The sequence below is a fragment of the Athene noctua genome, chromosome 1, assembly GCF_965140245.1.
Source record: "Athene noctua chromosome 1, bAthNoc1.hap1.1, whole genome shotgun sequence".
In the NCBI taxonomy this organism is placed as follows: domain Eukaryota; kingdom Metazoa; phylum Chordata; class Aves; order Strigiformes; family Strigidae; genus Athene; species Athene noctua.
The window spans coordinates 62494336-62521036 of record NC_134037.1 but is presented as its reverse complement, the minus strand read 5'-3'; the positions used below and the strand labels follow the sequence as shown (position 1 = coordinate 62521036).

Below are 26701 nucleotides of genomic sequence, written 5' to 3'. Positions count from 1 at the left end.
TTGTAATGATTATTTATCGACCAAAGCAAGTTTGAAGTAATTAAATCTTGAATTTTTCTTCTTCCCTGAACCTACTCATGGCAGCATGTTTGAACAGATTCAAGTATAGCTGTACTGAGGCCCTGTTATTTATGTATGTGAACACTGTGAACATACCTTTAATTCCTGCGTCATGTTCTCAAAACCAGTCAACATTTTATAAGGAGCAGGCAGTGGACCACTAAGGTTAACACTCAGAATCATCTGGTTTAGCTGATCCAGGTCACTGAGAAGGAGTCCTGTGCATTCATCATCACAAGCTGGGAGTAAGAACAGCAAAGCTTATTTTTTCCTGCTAAGTGTTTAAGAAATATATTTCAGTTAGAAATTTTATGGCACACTTACAATTCTGTGAGAGGTAGCACTAATTTCAGATAATTTACCCCAAAAAAGAATAGTGTGAGAAAAAACATGGAAACAACAACTAGGGAACAGGAAAGGCTTTGTAATGGTACAGTTTAATATAAAACATGAAGAGCAAAAATGGTAAGATTACCTCACAAAAATAGGAAATAATTAACATTGTCCATTATGGACTAGCCAATATGAAATCCTAAATTAGACAATCAACTTGGATGAAGTTTGAGAAAAGTGGACAGGTAATTTGAAAAATCTAAGGAGCAGTTTAAGAAGTATAGTATGGTTGTGAATTTGATCATAAGAAAAAACTAAAGAAATCTTACAATTTACATACTTTATTGCTATATAACAGCATGGCCAAGCAAGCTAAACTTGTAATACAGACAGTAGAAAGAGTCCATTTAAAATTACTGATCGTTTTCTTTTAAGAAATGCTTTTCTCTACCTCCTTTCACTAACCAGCTTTTCAGCTTTTCATGTATGCCTCCTTTCTTGAAAATACTCTTTCTCGTGAAAAGTACTGGTCTGTGCTGCATATACTGAAATGAATTTGCATTTTTCCCCCCCTTGCTTTCTACTGATTACAACAAGAAATTCTTATAACCTTAAAATCTTGTATCATTTATACTGCAGACAGGAAAATTCTTCATCATTTAGAACTGAGTTGTAGGAATGCCATTCTCTTTCCCTGGATGAAAATACTACACAGAACCAGCAAACAAACTCAGGAGATGGAGCAAACTGTGAAACAAGGAATTCACTGGTGATGTTAAGAGATATGGAGGGTTGTACCTAAAGTTTTAGAAGTATGTAATTATTTATTTCAGCAACACTCCTAGGCAGCTCAATGGCTAAAAAAACCCGCACTAAACGTGTATGTTTCTGCAGAAAAAGAGAAGTAATTTTCAACAGAGAATTAAATTTTTTTCCCTGAAATCTATTCTTCATGTAGATTAAATTTTTCTCGTTCTTTAAAGCTTTCAGTGTTATCCAAAAGTTGTTCTTATTCTGTAGGTTGGCTGTTCAATATAGCAAGGAGTTGAGTCAAATACAAAGAAATGAAGAATAATGAATACTAGTTTAATACACCATGAAACTCATGTGATGATTGAAAAGGAGACAACATAGGTGATGGATTAGTGCAGTAAGAAGTGGGTGCAGAAAGTTAGATACTGTTATTTTAAGACTTCCTTTTGCATTTTCATTGCTTCCACTTGCAGACTTCTTCCTCCTATTTCACAATATTTTGTTACATAAGCTGAACCTGCACCGGAACTTCTCTGCAATTGGTAACTGTGGGCATGATACACTATGGCTTATGTTTCCATGTTAAATTAAAAAAAAAAAAAAAGAGCTTATTAACATCCCAGCTCTTGTCATCTGTGTGCTTGCTTTTAAAGGTCTGAGAGAATTAAAGGAAAAACAACTTTTACAGCCAACTGAATATTTTATATAATGAACACCTGTTCTGTACCTGGTCAAGAAGGCAAATAGACCTGATAATTATTTTGCAGGATGCAAATAAGTGATCTCAGACCTGAAAAGAGTTGTTTTCTGTTGGTTGTTGGTTGTTTTTTTCTGATACATTATTTCCCTGATGAAACAAGCTAAATCTATTCACCCTCATAATTGTCAGAGTGGTTGGTAATAAAATGCTAAAAATTTGCTATATGTTAAAGACAAACTCATTTCACACCAATGAGAAAAAAAATCAACAGCTGATAAAGAGATGAAGTATTCTCAATGAGTAAACAATTGACAAGTGAACATTCAGCATAAATACACACATCTTGCATGAGTTGAAAAGAGGAATGACATCAGCTGAGGACCACAGTTGAGCAGATGAGACAGGACTACTCCAATGCAAAGTCTGAAATCTACTATAGCTATGGGAAATATTTCAAGAGCATGATTATATTTTGCTAGACTAAATACTTCTGTGTCTATCTATAAAACTGTCAGGATAAATTTGTATCTAATATTAACAAACGCAGCACTAAAAATTCAGATCATTACAGCAGTGCAAGCATGTAAGAGGCAAATCATGTAGTCAATATTACAATAGCCCAGCCAGCAATTAATACAAATTATTGCATTTTCCATTTTCACCACACTTTCCCATGCACAGTAAGTCCTGTAAGGATTTTAACTTACCTCTTGTGAGAAGCATCTCCAAAGTATGCATGCCAAAGAAATTTTTTTTTTTAATAATTGCTTAAGTAATGAAGGACATTATAAATTTGTGGACATCTAGCCACTTATTCCATTATAAAAAGAGAAGATAATGTACAAAAAAAGGAATCACATGTCTGAGCCAATGTGTTCCTATAATTGAGTGATTATTTAACACGATTTTGCTTTTATACATTCATTGCTGTTAAGACTCAGAAGACTGTGTTATGATTAGGTAATTTTTGGCCTAGGGGCAACCATGCAATGTCTGATAGGAGGTGGTATCCTATGACAGCAAGTAACTCTTCAGTATTAGTTTCCTGTTGCTTCACAATGAAGTGTTGAACTATTGTTAGGTTTATTAATTTGTTGGCTGCTACCCCATTTTTCCCATTTTGGCACTGCTCTCGCACCAAATAATAAACAAGCTGTCCACTGTGCTCCAAAACCCCTGTAGAGAGCTGAAAACTTCAGCTTCCTTGCCATTGGTGCTGATTTCAGGGAGTCTGCATGATCAATATGCCTCCAAAATCTGGAAAAATTCAGATCTAAATCAGAGTCTAAAGTACTGACTCAGGTTTATTTCTGATTTTTGTTATTTTGAAAGTCTCATTTGCTGGTTCTGATATAGGCCAGTACTTGTTAGGTTCATACGGTGCTTCAGTTGAGCCAAAGACATTGAAGTGTGGGTCTAAACTCAACAGGGGCTCATGCATCAAAAGAAGGGAGAACAACTGATAGTTTATCAGCTTCTGTGCCAGGTAGGGGTGACTGTCCCTTATTAAGCTCATGCAGACAGAGAAGCAGTTGTCCAGCACAGAGGTAAGTTTGATTCTTAACAAATGTGCCACAAGGGCTCACAATTTCTGTTAAACTCAGAACATAGCAGAGGCTAGTCCAAGGCTTCAGAATCTAGTGTTACACAAAGTATCTTTCTTGTCAGCTTGCTCTGTGAAGGCTTGTGATAAGAAGCTCCCAGCTCCTGATGAATTAAGGACTGTGTAGGAGCTAGGAGATGATTACTTTTCACAGATTCTTCAAGATCTGCCTCTGACAGAGACAGCATCTCTGCGTATCTTAATTTGGAAGGGCAGAGATCATGGAGCTACTCCCTATTTTAGAAGGAAAACCTTGATTCTGCCAAGACCAAAGGCTAGGAGCATGCTAGATCTGGGTGCAGAACAAGTGGCAGCTGGAAAAAACTCCCTCTCATTGCAAGCACCAGTCTACTTAGAGTACAATATTTAAGTGTCCAAGACCTGGTGTTAAAGGAATCTGATTATATAATTTTCTCCTTCTACCAATATTGAATATTTACATTCATAAAGATGTAAGCTTGATGACTGTAGCATGGCTGAAGGACCCTTTTTTTTCCCCCAAGATTGAGTTAAACAAAAATTCCTAACAACGAAACATCTGTTTGCTCTCTCTATGTCATGATTTCTTCCTGTTCCCTGTTAATACCATACAGCAGGACCATATCAGCTGCATTACATTTAGGCTTTTGCTTGATCCCAAGAAACATTTGTGACAGCAGCACACATCTGAGGAAAGGTTTTGCAGTTTGTGTTGCAACGGACCTCAAAATGTTGAAGCCAAATTTTTCTGAAGTCCTCGTTGTAGTTATGACTGCTGCCCTGAAATCATTCAGAAGGCGAGTTCTGACTTGCCATATGTTTAACAATAAACCCTTGAAGTTCTCACTAGGATCATTTTTTTCCCTAAACGTTGTTCAGTAGCAAGCACAGCTGCTGTTCTAACAACTCTGCAAGCTAAGGTTCTTCATTTTATGCACTACACACTCCACAGCTGAAGTGGAATATCACAAAGTATAACAGAACCCCTTGTAGCTCCTTTCTCCTTCAGCTTGCTAAGGTCGAAGTTCCTTGGGAAGGATGAGGAGAGAGCAATACATGCTTTGGCTTGTTTACATATTTCTTGCATGTATGTGTAAAATATCAGTCAAGTTTAAAATTAATCAAGATTAATAATCTCAGTTTGCCTGAGCATGCTGGGTACAGATGAACTGAGGAAAGGCTGCCTCTGTTCATCATGCAACTCAGCTGTGTTCTGGATTGGAATGGTGAGGTTTAACTAAGAAAACAGAAAACATACATCTTCCATACTGTAGTGTTTATAGGTCAGTCAGCAACTGCCAGTTGACAACTTTCAGCAAAATAAACATTGAAATTTATTTATTATGGTATAAACGAGTGATGCATAAGGGGGCATCAATCATTTAAAGGACAATTCATTTGTAGTAAAAACTATAAATGTCTCTAAACATTAGAGAAGATTTTGAAGAACCATTGTCATATTTGACAGTATACAAGGATGTTGGTAACATTATTAAAATTACTTTGCAATCATCACTGATTTTCTTATTGTCTACTCACTGTTTCAAAAGAGAAGGGAAAGTGAGACCAAAAATTATAAGGAAGCCTTCACCAGCAGAGTAATTTGAGTATCTGTACATGACAATCTAGATGGTCACTTTAGGTGGGGAAATAATCCAGTTATTAACTGTACTAATGTAAAAAATTTTATATTTTTATGACGTGCAGTAGACCACTCAGACTCTTGTATTATACAAAAATTCTACTTTTTAGATACAATTTTTTGTACTACTACTAAAAAAAAAATAAAAAAAAAAAATCTGCTTTTTGGATATCATTTTCCATTCCCTAATGGCATCCTAGAGAAAACAATACTGTTCTGTTCTAAGAATATATTGGGAAGTGAATTTTGTCTGTGTCATTTGCCTGTAATTATCTTTCCATTGTTATTTAGCAGTAAACAAATTCTTCCCCTTTGTACAGTGGCTTTTAAAAATATTTTTTCTTGTCATTTTACCTGTAGTTTTCTAAAATATACCTGTTATAATACAGCACTGAACAGTGGCATGCACTAAGCAACTGAAAAATGATATGTTATGAAAAAAACCAGTCAGAACCTGGTAAAACAGAATTTCAGCTATATCAGAAATAGATCACTTTAATGAACACATGTGCTCATCTGGGGTTTTCTTCTGTCCTTTCACAGCAAATTTTCACTCTAAAATCTTTAGAATACTTATGATAAGGGATATATTAAACTACATATGTTATATTTAAACGATAATATGATATTGTGGCTAAAATACTTCTCTAATTGGATTTAAATATGTATTACTTAGCTTTCATGTCATACTGTGTGGTGACCTGTTATAGAATTTGCCAAAAATTTATTATTCAGATGGTTATTCTTTGCTAAATATTCAAAATCAGTTTTCACTTTCCTAAATATTAACTGTAACATACTAACATTGGACTGCTTAATCACAGTACGTTTTATACTACTTACATTTTTTCAAACATGGATGATTGTACTTGCATGTATTTTCTTTAAGCTAGACCATTTTACCACCTAACCAGGGGTTCTTCACATTTCTCACAGGTACAGTGCAATTGCAGTGTTTGAAATGGAACTCTGCAAATGAGCAGGAGGAGATACATGCATACAGCTCATTTGAAATATTGAATGCAAACAGGATTCTGCACGTGGCATTATTTTTCTGTATATTAAGACTATTTAATCACTATTTTTATTACCATTAAGGTTTTGCTACAAATGAAGCTAGTCAGAAGGGAATTTACTGAGATTTTTGGAAGTGGTTGATAGACAAAAGTAAAAATATATTGTATACAGGATCAAATTCTCAGCTGTATTAAACTCAGATTGGAACAGATAAATGTTCTGGGAGTAAGGAAAGAAAGATTCAGGGTTTCCCCAAAAGGTGTTTCTAATGGTTCTTTGACAACACAATGACTATTAAAGCACATTAGGGGCTGCAGCAATGAAAACCTATCAGAAAACAGCTGTACTCTGAATAAAGCCTGTGACACACTAGGCAACGTTAACCACAGGCAAATTCCCACCAAGTCTATGCTTGCCACACTCCCTTTCTCTGTCACAGCCCCTGTGTCCACAACAGTCTACAAAGGTAAATGGTTTCTTGATCAGGATGGCTTTCTACCATGTCAGGGGTATTGCCCTGCATCAGCAAAAGTGGTTTTGGAGTAATATGGAGGTTGAGGAACCTTTAAACAAAGGGGAATATCATATAGTTAGAGAAAATAGGCATAAAATGTCCACTGAAAAATTTAACTGCAGTTTTTACAATTTATGACATGGATATTATTGATGGGGTGACAACAGTAACAGACTAGTTCCTGTAATAGGGGAGATATAAAGTACCTCCCATCTGTTCCAATAGGTGGTTCCTATTTTTATGACTAAAGGAAAAGAAATCTTCTCATTCAATTCCTCACTTCTAGCAATGATATAAAATGTCCATACGCACATGCAAAGGACTGTTTTTACGGTGAAAATTGATAATCTAGTTAAAGTAAAAATGCTGGTACAGGTAGTATAGGTACATTTCAACACCCGGACATGAATATACTGCAGTTAAATCAGAGATTATAGTGAACCACATCTTTCAAAGCAAAAAGGTGGAAAATCTGCCTTGCTTGCGCACAGCTTTTCCCATTCATAGTGAGGATTTTTAGCCTTATTATTCACACAATGAAATATTCTGATTAACAAATTGGAAACCCATTACAAATGATAACTTGCGCTGAAGCTGTTTTGTACAAAGAAGCTCTGCCATCCTGGATATTCAAAAGACTTTTCAGAATACTGATAAGGTAAATGACCAGTAAAAAACCACACTAAGCAGTGACTGAGATTGAAAACATTGGCCAGTACTGTAGATAATGTAACAGGTATTCAGGATGTAAAAAAATTAAGTAATTTTTATTTAGATGACACTCTGGAAAGCACAGTCCCTATTTTAAAATTTTGTAGCTGTAACGTTTATGGACCCAACAGGTGATTACAATTCTCCTTGACATGTTAGCCACAAAATGGAATCCAAAGAGTAGTTATTTCAGCAAAGTAGCTACTTACTCTATTTGCGTTCATTTTGCTGTAGTTTAAAACAGAGCTTAAGATAGATGATAGTTCAGAATTAAGTCCTAAACTACATCACACTGCAGGGCATTAGAATTTTATTTCCCTTAAGTACACTAAGCTTGTCATCAATGAACCAATGCCATATTATTATTAATATAAAAATAGAAGTATTTATGTCTATATTGCCAGTAATCTCTCTATTCATTTTCAAAGAAGAGTTGTACCTGGGAATCAGGACAAATGCAAAAGCACTGAACCCAATAGTCACATTTAGAAGCTTAGTTCTGCTAGGTCCTGATCACTCTCTGAGAGCTGATCACAACCCTTAAGCTGAGAGAAACAATGTTCTGCACTGTGTAGTCCCCAACCCTATGTGTCCAATGTCTTCTGCTTTAACCACTCAAAGAAGCCACACATTTCATTCTTGACTGATATGATGCCTTCAGCCATTTTTAGCACTTCTTCAGTTTCTTTATTTTTCCAATTTGCTTCTAAAATATTTGCAATTTTTTTGAGCTGTACCAGTTGATTTTAATATTAGAGAGCTGTACACCTCTGGGTATTACGGTAAAGACTGAATGCATTCTGTGGGGGGGAAAAAAAAGGGCTCTTTTTTTGGTGTCTACTTGCTTTGATGCTATATGTCCATCACATAGGAAAAAAAAACCAAAAACAAACCAAATGAAAAAGCTCCAGTTAAAGTCCTATAACAGATAAAAATCAGGTAAAGCATCAAAACCAGTTCATTGTGCCTTGCCAATATATTCAAAGATGCACAGATTAAGAAATATTATATACTGTAGGCTTACTGGATCTGTATCTGTATTGTACTTTAAAATGAACAATGATGGCCTCGAGAGGGGGAAAACACCAAAGAGATCACAATAAAATTAATTCCTACCCAGCTGGGGGAGACGGAGAAGACAAATGTAAATCCTGACTGAAATAAGGCATTAAGTGTTCTAGAAAGGTTTTGCTACCTGCATTTTTTTGATACAACATAAGCATACAATACCACAGGAAATCAGATTGTGGGCTCAGAACAAACACTATCCAATTTCATGGAAAAAATTCCAAATAATAATAAAAGACAGGACACTTAGTACATATCAAAACTGAAGGTAGAGAAAAGATACCAGTACTATAAAATGTAACTTGGTGTTTTAGGCTATTAGTTTTCTATTTTAAACAAAGGAAGTTCTTTGTTTCTGGATATATTGTACTGCCGTTCCTTATGTCTTTTAAATTCCAATGGGTGGTTGCTGAACCAACATGACAAAGCAAACCTTGGTAAAAACTTTCTATCTATCTGACCCATGGCATAGAACATTGCAAATGTTGGTTAAACATTTAGGACAACACTAAAAAGTTCACTAAGAGCAAATATTGTCACAACAGCAGTGACATTTAGAAAAACTACAGACTTCAAAAACCCACAAAAATAATTCCTTCAAAGCCTTATTGTTAATTTTCAGTGAGCATATTAAAAATATTGAGAGTTTTCCTAACATCTCAAGGCTCGTGGAAAAAAAAGGACTAGAATGCCAAAGTAGTAAAAATCCTGGTAACTATTTTCAAAGAAACCCACAGAACTGACTGATGCACAAGCAGGGTTGAATTTCTGAAATACGACAAACACAATCAAAAAGTCTCCAAAATTGCATTAGTATACGTACAAATGCATTTCATGCCATCACGTGCGTGCCGATGTTCACAGCCAGCACACTTCCACCCTGTGAATCCAGGCTTGCAAGTGCACTGTCCAGTGACAGGATCACAGGGGACAGGCAGGGAACCGTATTGATCACACTCACATTCCTGGCAAGAGCCTCCTGGAGTTTGTGGGTTTCCCACGTAGCCAGAAGAACATCTAGATATTGCAAACACAAAACCAGGTTTGGCCAACTGAGACACATAGTGTACTACAATGAACACTTGGCAAGCTTGTAAACAAAATGTGTATGAACATTAATTCATGAACCATTAAGAAAATCTTTGGTGCCTTATGACTCAGTATGCATTTTGTAGAGGGCAAAAATGTCATAAACTGTCCAACAAACTGATAATAACTCTTAACCAGGACATGGAACAGTCTGGATAGAAGAAGTATGCAAAAGTGGTTCCACATCCCTAAGAGTTTCCAGTTAAACTTCTGTTATACTACAACAGGAAAGTTTCTACATTAGCAATGTTTGGTCTATAGACCTTTTCTTTTTCCCCACTAGCCACTCGTGTTTTGTGTTAGAAGTGAAATCTTATAGTAGACGCTTGTTAATTTTGATCATCTTAATCCCACAGCATTCTATGGATCAGACAGCAGCTGCTGTTTAGGTTATTAATTTTCAATTTGGTCACTAATATGTTTATATGTAAGTGTTTTTCACAGTCAGTGCCCATGAAGACACAATAGTCACTAGAACAAAGGGTATGAGTGACATCAAGGCACACTATAAAAATGGTATCTAATTTTAGACAAATTTCATATTTTTCAGTTTAAATTCTGAGGCCAAGGGGGGAAAAAAGACCTCACAAATAAGAAAGTAATACTAGTTCAATATCTGTGATATAAATAACACTGGTTATCAATTTACAGGGAGCATATATAAAAATTTCCTATTATGGCTGAGTTTTAACAACATATAAAGAGGAAAGAACTTATTCAAAGGCATGTATTTAAACATTAGTAAATATACGTTTATAGTATTGAGGGATATTGCTCTCATTCATGTCTTGCCTGCCTTTCGTTCTCCTCTTTCTTCTTTTTCCATTCATCCTACCTTTCACAGTATTGGCCTTCATATCCAGGTGGGCATGCAGTACACCGGTAATCACTAGGTCCTTCCGCAACACAAGAAGGGCTGAAACTAAACCAAAAGCAAATAAAAAACTTCTTTTCAGTCTATTGCATCATTTCAGTCTAGTCAGCTATGCAGAAGGGCCCATGGTAAACTCCACTCTTAATGTAAATGGCAGCATTTTCATATTTGTTATGAGTACCTGTGGGAGATCCCTCCTTTCTGTTAAGTATTTTGTGAATGCCTTGCTGTGATGCTGGCACAATTTAGACAAATGCTGGAAAGGTATCATCAATGAGGGTCGTATCAGAGGGGATGGAGTTAAGGACACCCATGCTTTAGGCTTGTGTGACTGAATGGTGCTGTTACTCACAGTGATCCAGAAAAGGTAATAATGGAAAGGATGTGAAACAAAAGATTAAGAAACTGAGCTAACATACATCTAGCCTTTCCAGTCTGATTTAATTTTAGTTTGAATAAAAGAAGATATGCCAGGACACAGACACATAAAGAGGGAGAAAAAACCCACAGTCATAGCCACGGGGAATCTTCCAAAAAGGCAGCGTCAGATGATCTTCTCAAGGGTGTACTAAAGAGAAAAGACTGTCCTACAGAGACAAAAAACCTAAAAGCTACCCTCTTCATGTCAGGGAAGGATCATATTTTAATCATAGAAGACACTAGATTATTTTACTAAGATGTAACAGATGAATAACTAGTGACTGCAGTGTGTACCTATGGGAACTGTGCAAAGTAGCATGTTGCTGGAATATTAGTGCCTTAAGTGTCTGCACAGACAGTTAAAACAAACAGAAACAGCAGATAGGGGAAAAAACCCACAATTAAATATTAAAATGGTGGAATACTGTAACATTCTTTCAGCTCTTTGTGGAAGAACCAGAAAAGCACAGAGGTGGCTAGCAGTGAGCCCAGAGCACCTTCTTGGTACAGTACAATCAGCTTCCTACTCTAACTTGCTTATAATGCATTAAATCAATAGCGCTTGAATGAATATATAAAATTACAACTTTGCAAAAAAAGGTAAACAAATTGATCTATTACTCACAAACTCATTATCCAACACATTTTCAGCTCTATAAAAATAGATCCACACCCCCAGGAACAACTCATTCGCGCTGTTCTTTATTTTTTCCTAGCTCATTGTGTTTGAAGCTGACTGCTGATTGTACAGGAGTATAAAAACAGTATTTAAAACTTCAGTGGACTTTTGTAAAATTTCATAAATAAAAATAATTGCACTATACTAATTCACAGATATTACCATATCAGTCATGACATATTAAGCTAATGAGATAGCTCATTAGCCATCAGCATTTCATGCAGATTATGATTACTCTACCATACTACTACATAACTACTGCAGGTAGATTTTTTTTACTTAATAGTATCCTGAAGAGCTTCACTGAGCTGCACCACACACACAAATCCAAAGTGCGATAGCCTCATTTTCCACCTAATTCTGTAGCTTTATGGAGTGGATTGGATCTCTGACACCCAGGCCTATCCATCTAAAAGTTAGGCATGTAGTCTAAAACAGCTATTCATGCATCCTCTATTAGCAGTGGAAAACGGAGATGCACAGACATGCATATACACACACATCGGAAACATCTCCTCCCTCACCCTCTCTCCAATAGCGGTTTTCTTCCATTTTAACATGGGTGAGATGCATAGTTGTCTGTCTCTGCATTTACTATACAGGTACCAAGATTCTTGATGGCTGCAGCTAACAGAAGTAGAAATCCCATCCATGACATCTAGAGACAATCTGAGTTAAGCTCTATAAAACCCAAGCAGTTCTGTTTCTGGACGTGCTCAGGTCTCACTCCTCTCTCGACTGCTACTAAGATGTCATATTACTATTTCATGATTAAGTGTATTTACTAATTTGAGACTAGGTGCTATTCACTTCTCATCTATGTTTATCCGAACAAAAAAGCCTCATGATCACTTTTATGTAAGCATGCCACAACATCCTGACATCATCGCAACCATGCAGGCCACGTGGCTCTTTGCTTGCTCCACTTTCCCCAGGCAGCTCAGCAATTTGAGTGTGGACCCAAGACACACATACTACCTGAACTCCACACATTTCTCAACTGTAGAGCACTCCAGTGACACTCCCTGTGTTTTACATTGGTTTTTAGATAAGGTACTGAAGTGACTTCTAGACCACAGTGTGGAGACTACATCTAAATTCTTGTAGCAGGGTGCCATAACCAACCAGGTGAAGAGTCCTACTCATTTTCCGATCTAACACCTGTATTTCTGGGGAACCAAATGTTTTTAAGCCCCAGAAAAAAAAAATAAATCATCAAATGATATTTTCAGCACTTCCTCCTGCCAGTTATTAACAGAAAAAGTTTTTTCCACTGTGTTTGCTCATGTGCAAAGCTGAGAAGCCTGGCCAGTCTTGTTCTTTGCAGCCTGAATGTCCTTTCTTGATAATAGTAAGTAGCACACATAATCAAGTCATAACAGAAAACATTCATGAAAAAGGGTGCAACTCAGAAAACCTTGCAGCTAAGACCACATTATAACTTTGTAAGATAAAGGGTATTTCTTTAAGCCCCTTTTATAATTGCTTTGGCTGTTCTCAGTTATGTATTTATGAGGTCTGGAAGTCTTAAAAACACTTGTTGTGGATGAAAGATCAGGATGTGTTTAGCTACTGATGTTTGAAAAAGTGATTCCCTCCTTCAAAATAAACTTCAGAACACCCCAAAATTAGAAAATAAAGAAGAAAAAAAAAAAACAACAACAAAACCAAACCCCAAAACTCTCAGATATACTGGCTGAAATACTTACTAAAAGGTCCTAAAGGTCAGACAAATCACACAAAAAGGGTTTTAAGGAACTCTTCTAACCTTTCAAGAGAACAATTGTGAAACACAAATCCTTTCAGAGCAGTACTACGGTATGGTGCCAAATATCATTAAGAGCTTCTCAGCAAAACAACAAACAAATCTCAAGTGTTAAAGTATCATCTGTTGGGAACACATGCGGAGACATCATGGCAAGGCTCATTAGCATAAAGCAACCAATAAAATTTATGCTGCAATAACTATATTGCTTTTAAATTATTCTATCTTTCACAAATTGCCTAAAACTCATGTAACATTAAATAAGGAATCAATAAATTCCACAGTGGAGCAAGAAAGGCACTGTAACACATTTATACCAACATAATATATGAGCATAAGACTTTTTACAGCTCCCTTGTGGCTATATTGTACTTGAGTTCTGCACTAGCTTCATTTGTGAGAATACCTTTATAACGCACATTCATTATCTGTTGAGTATTGCATTTTCTAGCACTTATTAATTTATTCATCACAAATTAGCAAGGGAGTAATTTTCAACTTTTAAAGGAAGATCAATTAGCAAAAACAGATACGAAACTTTTTAGTATGGCTTACATGATGCATCCTCCTGTAGCCATTTGAAAAAGGACACAGTGAGCCCAAAACAAAGTTCCTGCTTCCTGGAAAGGTAATTCTGCATCATGAGTTTGGTTACTTACTTGTTACTAGAAATAGGTAGGGGACAAGCACAAGGCTGACAGTCACCCGGAGAGCCTTGGACAATGCCATAAAATCCCAGCGCACATCTCTCACAGTGGTGACCAGCAGTATTGTGCTGACAATTCTGCAGAGGAAGGAGACAGAATGAGAGCTGTATTTGATAATTACAAGAAAGCAGACAACATTTTGTTCCCAGCCTCAGGGATTCAAACTTATTTCAATGCATAATTTCTTTCTCCCTGATATGATTCGCAGAGGGACTGCTTGCTTTAAGCATCTATCAAATGCCTGCTGAGTTATATATGGGTTTGCAAGGAGAAAGAATAGAGGCCTGTAGCTAGCCAGATGTATCCTATGGAATTTCTTATCCCATTCATCTGTCTTTCACTCCTTTGTTCCAGCTGTTGAAGCAGGAGAGATAATAAATTAAAATTCAGTATTACTGTATCAGGTCACATGTATTATTACCTATAAAAGTACTGTTCTGTTTATTGTACAACACACAGTACATTATTGCCTCTTTAGTTTGAAGGTATCTAGTTTTTCTTTTTACACAAATAGCAATTTGGAGGGGGAAAAAAAAACACTCCATATTCTGAATTCTAGAAAATAAGAATATAAAACTTTAAAGGGTTGCTTTTACAACCCCAGCTGAACTTTGACAAAAGCTATTTAAGCAAAATTGGATTAAAATATTGTTCTCTATTTTTTTAGATCTGTCACACAGCTTGTGAATTTTACATTAAGATTAACCTAGTGCATAAGTTCAGAAACATAATACCTGACAAATGGATGTTTCAGAGTCACACACAGTACTGTGTCCATGACATTGACATACAACACAGGCACCTAAGGACTGAGCAGGTGTCCTTCCCGCAGGTAGAGAGGGAAGCCTATAAAATCCTGGAGAGCATGACTGCAATAAAAAAGATGCAGAAGAAAACAGATCATTACAGAGTGGACTGGGTATGGGAAGCATTGCAAGCTCATCTTTACAATCACCAGTTTTTACAAGTTGTGAAAAGAACCTGACAGGCTTCCAGCTGTGTTACAAACAATATACAGTACTTTACAGATAACAAAAGCCAGCCCTAATTGGAAACACTGCTGAAAAATCCCTGGAGCACTCTCCACTGGCATCAGGCTTTTCATATTACATCTTGAGAGACCTTTCATTCAGATGCAGAACACCTCACTGTTCTCATTGTGCATCAAGCATCATTCCTTTCATTTCTTAAGAATAAGGTTTGTTTTCAAAATACATTTTTTGCATAGACTGTGGAGAGCAAGCATGATGATTCTGTTTCCTTTGCCCTTGGTGAGCTTTTCAGGTTTTGACAAGCTAATATCTGCTTACATACTGCCTGACAGATAACAAACAAAAGCCAAACGGTAATAGTAAAAAAAAAAAAAAATGGCTGTAGGGCTGAATTATTTATAGCCATTTAATTAAAGACCGTAAAAATACAGAATTCAAAATATTAAAGGTCTTCCATGTCTTGAGACTATCAGCTCCAAATCATGTTTATCTACCACAGTCTCCTCTACTCCAGCTTGGCACCAAAATTCTGAGAGCAACCCAAAAATTACTAGCAAAGCTGACACATGCAAAATCAAGCACTTGATCCTTATTTCAGGCTTATTATGCAAATGTATGGAAGTGTCTACACAGGTCCCAGAAAGCAGACAGCTATGGCAGTGTAAAAATACAAACAGGACCATTTTGATAGTTCAGACCATTAGGGGTAAGTGAATTCAGACAAGTCACTCATCCCGTGTATAAAACCCACCACCTAGTGGTGCTAGGAGCCTATGAAAGCTGTCTGCTGAGGTCATTTCCTACTGTTGACCACAATTTCTGCTTTTTGGAAAGAACGGGAGTAGTACACTTTTCACACAGCAATAAAATTAATGTAAAATAAAACAAAAGAGAATCTAGAGTAAGTAACTTTTCATGATCAGAAGCAGGATTCTTCAGTCAAGCACTAGCTGACATGCTAGATTCTATTCATACGACACCACTCTTGACAGTTCTATAAGCATTGCCAAAACCTCCAGGAGACTAAGTTATGGAAAAAGCATAAACACAATTATTTTCTTTAGAATCACAAAGAAAGTAATCTAACTCACTTCTGCTTTTCCCCTTTTATTTTGACTTAGACTACATTAAGATCCCTCAAGCATAGAAACAGTCTATCAGCTTTTACATGGTTTGTGAAGAATTCCAATTTAGATAAATAATCTCAAATGAAAGTAATTTTGTTTCTTACCACAATTTCCTAATATTTTTCTCCCTCTTCATCCCCACAAGAGTCCTTCCAAGCATGTACAAAGCACAGTTTTACAAGTTCTGAGTGACTTTAGGATTGGAGTATAAATATATGGTACATCCTCAAAAAAATCCAATCTCTAACTTTTTTTTTCTGATATGCTACTGACACCCTTCTCACCTATTTTGATCTAAGCATTTCTGAGATAAAACAGGACACAGAAAAAAGATGAAGCGGACTACATTTTTCATTACTAGTTTGGAAGTTTTTCAGCAGTAGCCATTAGGAAAACTCTTACCACTGCTTTTTCAGTCTGGTACTGGATTTAAAGAAAAAAAAAAAAAAGATATAAATGTCACTTCTAGTAAAAACTGCTGTGCACATAGTCCTTACAATGCAACTACAGGATAAATCATGAAACAGATACATGTACCCTGTTAGCATTTGCTTAAAAATTGCCTGAATATCAGATGCTTTTTTCTCCTGCTAAAATTAAATAAACCTTCAAGGAACACACTATTACCTTCACTGAGCACACTAAAAATAAAAGAAGTTATGAGCATGTGAAGATCACACAATTAACCATGAAGTATGAAGGCTGCAACTGAGACACTTATTCCAGCCTCCGGTAGGTGTGAATTAAAATAACATTCTAATTACATTATCGTATATTTTCCTTTGAAAACACCATTTGTTACAGTAATTAAAAAAAAATCTGTACTTCTGAGCAAATGCTGGAGCCCATTAATTTCTCATATGTGCATTTATACACATTCAGGTGATGGCTCTTATCGAGATAGTGTGCAAAGAAAATCACTTCATTCACTTCCTTGCACACATTTCCTACCAACTCACTGTTCCTGTTGCCTTATTTGCGTGTAACAAAATCCTGTATAATATCTGAAGGGAGCAGAGTTATTGCAAATAACAGGGCATCTTTCCCTTCATTTACTCACTCCAAATTTTCTCTCACTGCTAGCTTGGGGGAACCATTTATAAGATGCCACTTAGTCAGGATCTCTGAGGAATGTGCAGTACACTCGTAGGTGTTGTTCCCTGCTACCTCCACCTAGCAATTGCAACGAAGGCATTTGGAATTGCTAGTGCTGCCTAAAAATGAAAACATAGTGTTTTGTACAAAGGAAGTCTGCCAGTCTACTCATCAAGAGCACAGACAAAAATATTAACTTCTATTCTGCATTCAACGTATTACATCTTAAACACTTCCTTTGGTACCTATTGTAAGATCCATTTTACAACAGCATACAAGTCAACTGATTCTCTATAAAACTTGGGTACTTTTGAAACATGCGTCTTCAGAATGAAAATATTTACAAAAGTAAAAAACCACTGTTCCTGTACAAGGAACACCAAGCTCATTCAGTTGACCAACACTTTTCTCCCAGTGTTCAATGAGTTAGAAATTTACCAAACTTCAGCAGTTCAGGACAAAAGTTTCCATTAGTATCAGATCTATTTTATGTTAACACACAGTGATTCAACTGCTTCTAAGAATAAAGCAAAATACATTATTTGGACCATGTTCCAGAATTTCCACTCCTCTTTAGAAGCAGCAGGATCACTTATATAAGGGGTACTGAAATCTGATAGGAGACAAGCTTTTGTGTATGGACTGAGCAAGATCTTATGTGAGTCCTATACCAGCACTGCAAGACAAATAACTGTGGCTTAATCAGTCAGCATCAGCCACACAATTCAGCCTCAGAGATGCTGACCCAGTAAGGCTCACTGTTCTGTATTCTAAGTATTTGAGCCGTTGTAATGGTTTAAGTGGCATATTTGCCTAAAGCAAAAAAAGGTGCTTAAATTCCTTTTTGAGAGAGATACTTGAGAAAGAATCTAAGTAATTAAGGGAGAGTTGTTGCCAGTTAAAATAATTCACACTAATTATTTATCACACCTTACTAACGAATGGACTGAAGAAGGTACAAAGGCTTTTACTGGAAGCCAGGTTAGTACTGTACCTCACAAGACAAACCAGAATAACCCAGTGGGCAGTCACATTTCTCAATCAAGTAAGCCTGAGGATTCATCCGAGACACAGTACCACTTTCAGCAACTTCCATTGAGATCTCAGAAATCCTGAAAAAAAGGAGCAAACATCTCTAATGAGATTAGTCACGCACTAACTAAAACCCGGTTAGTTCACAGTCAGCTGGCAAGGGAGAAAGTGGTCTTATTTGTCTGTCTGTAGGCTTCTCAATCTCTAGGAGACAAACAGCACTATTTTTGCCTTTCCTAAGGAAACAACAAAGTTACAGCCACCTCTAGTCTCATTTTCCATTTCTAGGCAATAGTGTAACTAACTTCTCTATACTGCTTGATTCTATCTCTTTTTTTAATCTCTTTTCAGCCAAACTATTAACAAAAGGTCGTATCTGATTCTTCATTTGGAATGACTCATTAAGAAATTGAAGTCACATACTACATGCAGTTCCAATTCATGACTCTCAGAGGTACAGCAATAAATTGTTCACTAAATGAGCTTTTAATAAGGCAACTATTTAAAAAATAAAATCAAATCTATCCTCAGCAACTAAAGCAACTTAACAAGCTGTAGAGCGGACTTCAAAGACATTGGACATTTGCTTTTTTAGCAGGAATTTTAAGATCTGTAGCCAGATACCCTTTTTTTTTTTTTAATTTTATTTTTTTTATTTCCCTTAGGATCATTTACAAACATAAACAAACAATTTAAAGCAAACAAGTCCTACTCCAGAAGCATCTGCTAGTATCAGAAAGGGATATGTTTCCTGGTAGAGCTTCTGACATTTTAACTTTCCATTTGTTTGATTGTATTAATAATAATAACCTTGCCTCCCAACCACTCCCTGTCTTTCCAGCATGCATGCTGACCTGCCAAATAAGGTTGAGTACATCACGGACAAAGACAACAAACATAATATTTAATGAAATACACTTAATCCTAATGTCCCGCAATGCTGTTCTTTTAGCTTGCTTCTTTATCTTGGGGGTTTGTGAGTTTGCTTAAATTAATGCTATGATCTGGAACCCTTTACTGTCTTTAAGAAATGAAAAGAGTAGAATAGTGTAAAATTTAAAACTTCAGATGTAATGCCAACCTAAGAGAAAATGCCAAAGAATGTGTAACTAGCTGAATAAATGTCAATAATGCTCACAGTCTCTTCATTAAGTGTCTGTGCATAGGGATAATGCAGAGGAGCTCACAGAACTGTTCATCTCATCCCATGCTCCTAGTGCATTCATCTACTCCCAAACCTTGATTACTGAGTGATGTTCTTCTGCACATTGGCATACAGGCACCAATGTCAAGATAACTGTAGGAAAAGAAAATTCCCGCTGCTGAACTAGACAAGAGTTTTGTGATTGAGCTTAGGTGACCAGACCCATACCTCCTGATTTCTTGTTTCAATACAAAATCCCCAAATCATCTATTAACTTAAACCCTGTGCTCTCTTCTACCTGAATAAAGGGGTTCAGTTGAGCAGGGAAATTGAACAAAATACCCCAAGCAAACAAAGTCAAATGAAAACAAGACTGAAAGTAAAAAGGGCAAAATCATTCAGATCTAATATGTCAGTGTAAGCTTACTCTGTACATTTAATAGAAAAACAAAATGAAATCTGCCTCCCCATCATCTCCAAGGTTGAGGCAACAGTCTGTGTGCTTCAGAAAAACTATTTACTGTCAGAAAGCTGTATTTACATAATAATATACTCTGGGACCACAAAGCGACCTGTTGTTTGTGTGAAAATGTTACTTAAGGAAGGTCAGGCTTGGTTGATTCTTGGAACATGTCTAATAGGCAGCAGTCCAACAACTGCTACCTGATCAGTGTCAGGGATATTGAAATAATTCACAATCAAATTGAAAGCATACTTCCAATTCAAACTAATTTATTATCACAGCCCAGTTGCCTGAAAAGCAAAACAAAATCTACTAACAGAAATGTTTCAATTTAGAGCAGTGAATGTGAAAATGAGAGCAACAAAATGAACAATATAGGAGAAAAATGTTTGGCTTTGGATTCTGAGCAGAAATCTCTAAATCACTAATAATGCTGCAGCTTTGAAGCAGAAACAACATTAGCATACCTGCTAAACTATACAGCTAATACAGCACTAAGGCTAGAACTAGGCTATTTTTAGGTTTCCAACTGCTGCTGCTGCTTTGACTTTATTTTAAAATGCTTTTCCTGTAGTTTATCACTTAGCTGCAGCTTTTAAACTCTACAATTGAAATTAAAGCACTATTAAAAACTTTAAAAAGACTTCATATATATAATACTTTCCTCCTCTCATCCACAATTTCTTTTGCTTTATACTTTTCTACTATGCACAGTAAGGTAGAAAGAGAAGCTTTACTTCTAGGGCCCTAGAATAGGGCCCTTATTTAGAAAGCACAGCACACTCTATTTAAAGAAATGCTTTAGTATAAGTCACTTAATTCAAATATATGTTTAAATTTGAGCATAAATATTGTCCTTTAGAGGGTCTCGGCCTATTTTTAATAAAAGCCTTAAATTCTTATGCAAGCTAATATTCCACTAACCTTTAAAAACATTTTGGGGGATTTTGTGGTCTTAAGCAAAACTTCCTCTGACATCATTCAAGATGATAACTTGAATAAAAAATAATGTGTTCCTGCTGTTTGTTTTCTACTTAAAGTCTCAGATGCCATGTGATGAATGCTACCTATGTAACTAGACAGATCATAAAAATCTATTGTAACATAACCACCTGCAAAATCAAATACCGTATTATATACAAGGTTATGACTTCAGATGGAGAGTTACCAGAAAGACCAGATGAACTCTTTGCTAAGTCCTGCTGTCATATAAAATGTCACATTCTGAAATGTGATGCTGTAAAAATCCATTTTAGTTCTTTAAGTGCCACCTTGCAAACTTGCCCTGAAACTGAAAAGTCCTCCTCTCTTCTGTTACATGACTCATTAGCAGGAAGCCTTGATAAAATGGCAGTGTACTACATTGCAGGTCTAGTTCAATCACAATGGTCATATGCATCTCAGAATAAAATCATGAAAACAGAGGTTTGTTTTCATAATTATGTTTATGATGCCTGTGCTGAGACAGTATTCAATTTTAGCTGAACTAGGATCTGCAGTGCATAAAGGGAGGGGAAGGGAGAAACAGACAAAACGTGGATCCGCTTCTCAGATTTTCCATGTTGTGCTGAAGTTACTTTCATAACTCTTTCCATGGGAACTCCCTGCGCTTGTAATACAATATCCTAAATGGAGTACGTAAAAATAAATGAAACCGATATAAAACATTTATGGCATCTGTTGTTAATATTTAGCATCTAGCCAATGAAAGCTGGATGAATACTTTTCGGTAAATTACATACTTTAAATAGAGACAATAGCAGCAACAATGACTGTTTTCTGTCACACAGTGCTGCAAAGTTGCATGGTTTCTGCCACTCCTATTCACCTTCAGACTCCAAAGGTCATGTTCTTCTAGATGTATTTGTAGCCTAGAAATCTAGAAATTATTTTAGCCTATCACTTTTATGACAGAATCATAAAAAGGACCTCTGGAGACCTTTGGAGTTTATCTCCAATTATTCCTGTGTCGTTGCTAAATCTTGGGTGCAAAGAATATTATGAATTCATTATTAAAAACTTTTAGGAATAGTCTGTGTAATCTATTCCAGAACTTCTTCACCCCCAGGAATTTTTCTCTCATGTCTAACGTGAATCTTTCCTGATGAAGTTTAAACTCATTTCAATTTTGATTTACCCACCGTGGCAACAGAGAACCGATTCTTTTCTTTCTCTTTGTAACAACATTTTATGCCTCTTAAGCCAACTTCTAGTTTCTAAATATATCTGGTTCTTTACATCTTCTCTTGCAGGTCATGTTTTCTAACCCGTGATGATGTTCACTGTTAACCTCTGAACACTTTAATAATTTTTTGTTGAATTTCAGTATCCAAAACTTGATGCTTAGGCTTTACTAGTGTTGGGTGGAAGTAAAAGATTATCTTTTTTGCACTTTGCAGTCTATATCTGTCTATACATGCATCTAGATTAGCATTTCTCAACAAGAATGTCATTACTGAGTCATGTTCACCTGGTGATATGTTCTAAACAAGAGACCTGCCTTTGAAGAATAGGTAACTAAGCAGTTGTTTCTTGTCAATTGACTACTTCTTTCAAAGTGTGAAGTCTTATAGCTGACCTTGATTGCAGCAGATTTTTGTATTATTTCTCTCATCTTGCTGTCTGAGGCCCACTTCAAATTTAGTAACTGTTATCTTTATTTCATCATCTAACTTACTAATGAATAAAATGTTGAATATATCTGCCCCTAATATATCAGATTAAGAAGCATTTCATTAAAGAAGTACTCTTTCATCTTTGTCTTTTTCCCTCATTTCCCACTTGCAAGAGAAAATTCCTTCATATGCTAACATTTATATTTAATTACAGCATCATGTTTTCATAAAGTAGACATGCTTTGGGTTTGTTTCAGGATTTGTGTGCTTACATGTGTTTTCTGTTCTAGGACCACGAAAATAAAGATTTCATTTGCCTTGTGTGATTTAGATTTTCTGTTAAATAAAATTTCCCTCTCCTGCATCTTCTGCTATGCTGAATGCTAACTCCTTCTGTTCTTCTTAGCAACTGCTTATAGCTTCTGTTATGAATAAAAATTCAGCTGAGAATAGCTGAGCGCTCTATCAGGTTATCTGTGACTACTGCACTATTTCAGACCACTGCATGAAACAGTTACCTGCTCTGCCTCATGATATTGCCATGAGTAGCCTTAATAAGAATGTAATGAATATCATACAACACATTCAGGAAGTCTTCCCGGGATACAGTTCTACTTGGTCTTGAGTCATCTCCATAATGTTTCCAGGTGAAATCTGCCTGGGCCACTGTCCTGTTGATACCTGGGTCATCATGATAATATCCCCAGGGCACAGTGTTTCTGACTCTTTGGTCATCACCATAATATTCCCATTCATGCTGAAAGGCAGTAATACAAAACCAGATTATTAACAGCATTAAAAAGAACCAGGCACTTAAATAATGGGAAAAAAGTAGATGGAAACGTTACCTCTGTCATTTCTATCTCATGCCTTGTCAGCTGCCCAATCAGAGGGGCAGCCATATGTCGGACAATAATTCTTGTATGAGTGGAAGGCCCACCTCTTATGATGACTTGTGGGTAGTAAGTAGTAAAACCTGTCTCTTCTCGTGCTTCAAAGTAGATTGCATATTTCAGTTTCCCTCCATAAGCAGTCAGCTAACAAAGTGAAACACAAAGTACAAAAAGAAGTCTCATTTTCAGTTAGCTAAAAATAAATTTATGGGCACATGTAGGAACTAGATATACTCTGCACCTGTGTGCAGTCTAATCAATATGTACAGTGTGGTAGAAAATAGCAATACATACTTGTGGAACTATATGGGACAAGAGCTGTGTTCAGAAATACCCATCAGGAATTTGTTATTGTACTACACTAAAACCAAAGTGTTATCCATTTCTTTATATCTGCCTTGGTGGTCCCCAAAGTTTGTGTTTAGAGAAAGAAACATCTAAACTTTCCTGAGCCAAACCAAGAAATATCACAAGCACAAAATAAATTGTCACAGAAGTGCATAACAATTTCCAAATGGAGGGTTATTTCAATCATTTGCTCCTGTGTAAGATCAGGCATTTTTTATTTAAAATGGAAATAAACAAAATGTTACCAGAGAGTTATATTAAATTAATGCACCTTAATTTTTCAAATAACACTTTTATGAGAGAATCTATCCTGTGGAAAAACATTACATGTTACTGTCTGTAAATATCTATTTTAAAATGGTGTTTATGTAACAGATATAAATTTCCATTATAAGAGAGCAAATAATTTTTAATAATGGAATAGCATTTTTTTTCTTTTGATGTACCTTCCACTGTGTGATGACATGCGTACCGGAAGGAAGAAAATACATTGCAAAATACAAATATAAGCAGAAAAAACCCCTTATATAAATCCATGTGAGTATTCAGTGGAATTTTATGTTTACCTTTTTTCCCTCAAACTGCTCTGGAAGTCTCCAGTAAACAGGTTCTGAACGAAGATCCTGTATCACCTGTTCTATATCTGCTACTATTTCAGGAGGTTGGAATGCAATCCCTGAAAGAGTGCTGCGCTGAAGCTTTTCATCCACCAGTGGCAGAATAATTTGTTCTGGCTTCAAGGTCACCTATGCATATTCAAAAAAATTGAGAAGAAAATCTATTTTTTCCCCACAAAGCATTAGTCTTTAAATTCTAAATCTTTAAAAAATTATTTCTAGGTAATCCCATTTCACATCATGAGCAATTTGTCACAAACCAGTCTTACTACTCCTTCAGGTATAAACAGTGATAATGACTCCCCCATCAAGGCTTTTGCACCTTGTCCTCATGTTAACAAAGAGCGTACTAGCACCAGTTAAAATAGTTTCATCAGCAAGTGATTCCATGAATTTCATAGTGCTATTTCAGTCTTGGGCCTTCACTGTTTGGATTGTGAGAAATGTACCTTATGAAGAAGCATACTTCTCATTAACACTTACTATACATCTCTGGGGCTGTGGAACACAGTGCCCAATCCCTTAGTACTTTTACACAATATTCAAGCTTAAGTGTTCTCCAGACAATATGCAGACAGTGAGGGCTCAGGGCTTCTGTAACTCTAAATTCAGATTTAACGAAAAATATAACAATGCCACTTAGGTACTTGTAATTTTCTTAGACTTGTTGAAAGAGTCTCAACAGCATTATATAGAAATCATTATTTTGATCAAAAACTGTAATAAGAGTCTTAGTAATTCTGTGCAGATGAGTATCACAGGAAGTGTGTGAACAAATGCAAAGGGTGGGTTCTCCCAAAGAGTGTGGAAAACAAAACAAATGCAGAGTCATATCTCTAACAGTCATGCCATCAACATGCTGTTCATAAGATAGGGACCAGGTAATGAGGAATCAACCAAGTCCTGTACTGTAAGCATCTTGGTAGTTACAGCAGCATCTATGGATTGATCAGACGTGGAAGCATTGCCAGCACTAAGTGAGATTTCCTGAATTCCTATCAGAACCATATTTTACTGCTTACTGCTTTAGACATCAAGTGGCCAACACATTTTAATTTCAGATCAGCCTTGCCTTACAGTCATAAGACAAGAATTGCTTGTTTAAACATATTTAATGGCATTTGAAGCACCTGAGAGTATCTGAAATAGTCATTAGCAGAATAGTATCTAGCAGAACCCAGTCGCAGTTTACAACTCTGAAACAACTCTCAATAGATCAGAGTACTAAAAACTAAATGAGATGTGGACATACACTTGGTTAGATATGATCATAAATACAAAAGGAAATTAATCAAAAGACGCAAAATAATCAGGAGGTTTAAACTATGTTTCTGCTTTGTGCTGCCACAAAGGTCAAAGTACAATTTTCCAGAACTGTTGCTGTCATGGAACTTGATTAAATTTTATAACTTGTCAGCCTTTTACAGCCTTTCATCTCCATCCTACCAGCATATGATGGACAAAACTGAAATAATGAGAAAAACTGGGTCAGATCATGATGAATCAATTCATCCACTGGGAAGGGAAAGAGGTGCTATTGGACTGAACAATGATGGGGAGAATGGGAGCTATTCATATTACTTTAACCAAGAGAAATGAACTCTTTAGAGTAAGAAGTCACATCCTGATTTCAGCCTAAAGTATCCTTATCCAATTGATGCTTGTGCGTGACAAGTCAGGGGCTTTGGATGATTTGCATTAGGCAGACATTCCCTCTATGGTTGACATGCTTTCTAGCGGAGATATGACTGACCATACATGGGGACTGAACACATCTTTTTCCACTAGAAATAACTCCTCCAGAATGTAACTGAGGAGCTGGCACAGCAGCGATGGACAGCAGTGGTGTCAATGTCTGTTTTGCGCTCATTGTGCAGATAAATTGAGACATCCAGTCTGCTTTATGTGTCAGCCCACCATAGGTCTCAAGGCCCTCTTCCACGAAAAGTTGGAGAGCTCTTTTTTTGCTCTGATGGATTATACCCTCCCATTCTTGGATTTAAACAGAGCTTCAATAAGCTCTTTTTTTAAATTAAAAAAAAAAAAAACCAAACAAAAAACCACAACCAAAAAACCAAACAACAAAGCAACGATGAAAATAAACAGATTAATTGAACCATGGGAAATCTTTGCTGGACAACAAGCATCTGTGACCCTTGAATACACCTAGGTAAACTGTGTATCATATAACAGAGTTTATGTTACATTGCACTGGACTGCATAATTTCCCCACACAAGTAGCTTCCCCTTTCCTGGGTTTTAATAGCTTTACTTTGGCTTGACGTCAGCTATCCTATCACTGGTTTTTTAATCTACTTATTTACTTTTAATGCCTTGACCCTGATTGTCAAATGGAACATACCGCTCTCTCCACTTCTCAAAGTATAAAGAGGAAAATGATTGCTTAAATGTTTGGCCATTTTCTAGCTACCTCTCAGTGCCTGACTAAAAGATGCCAGCA

General features: G+C 36.3%; 1 protein-coding gene across 2 annotated transcripts in view; it reads right to left on the bottom strand.

The window, feature by feature from the left end:
* Nucleotides 1–26701, bottom strand: part of LAMA2 (laminin subunit alpha 2) — a 383623-nt gene that overhangs the window by 92728 nt on the left and 264194 nt on the right. For both annotated transcript variants that reach the window (XM_074896288.1, XM_074896289.1), the window contains 9 exons: nt 24190–24369; nt 23231–23419; nt 22901–23139; nt 18123–18240; nt 14649–14783; nt 13867–13991; nt 10305–10391; nt 9204–9397; nt 157–299 (listed from right to left, as the gene is read on the bottom strand). In XM_074896288.1, the coding sequence (XP_074752389.1) occupies nt 157–299; nt 9204–9397; nt 10305–10391; nt 13867–13991; nt 14649–14783; nt 18123–18240; nt 22901–23139; nt 23231–23419; nt 24190–24369 (1410 nt within the window). The remainder of the gene's footprint in view (nt 1–156; nt 300–9203; nt 9398–10304; nt 10392–13866; nt 13992–14648; nt 14784–18122; nt 18241–22900; nt 23140–23230; nt 23420–24189; nt 24370–26701) is intronic.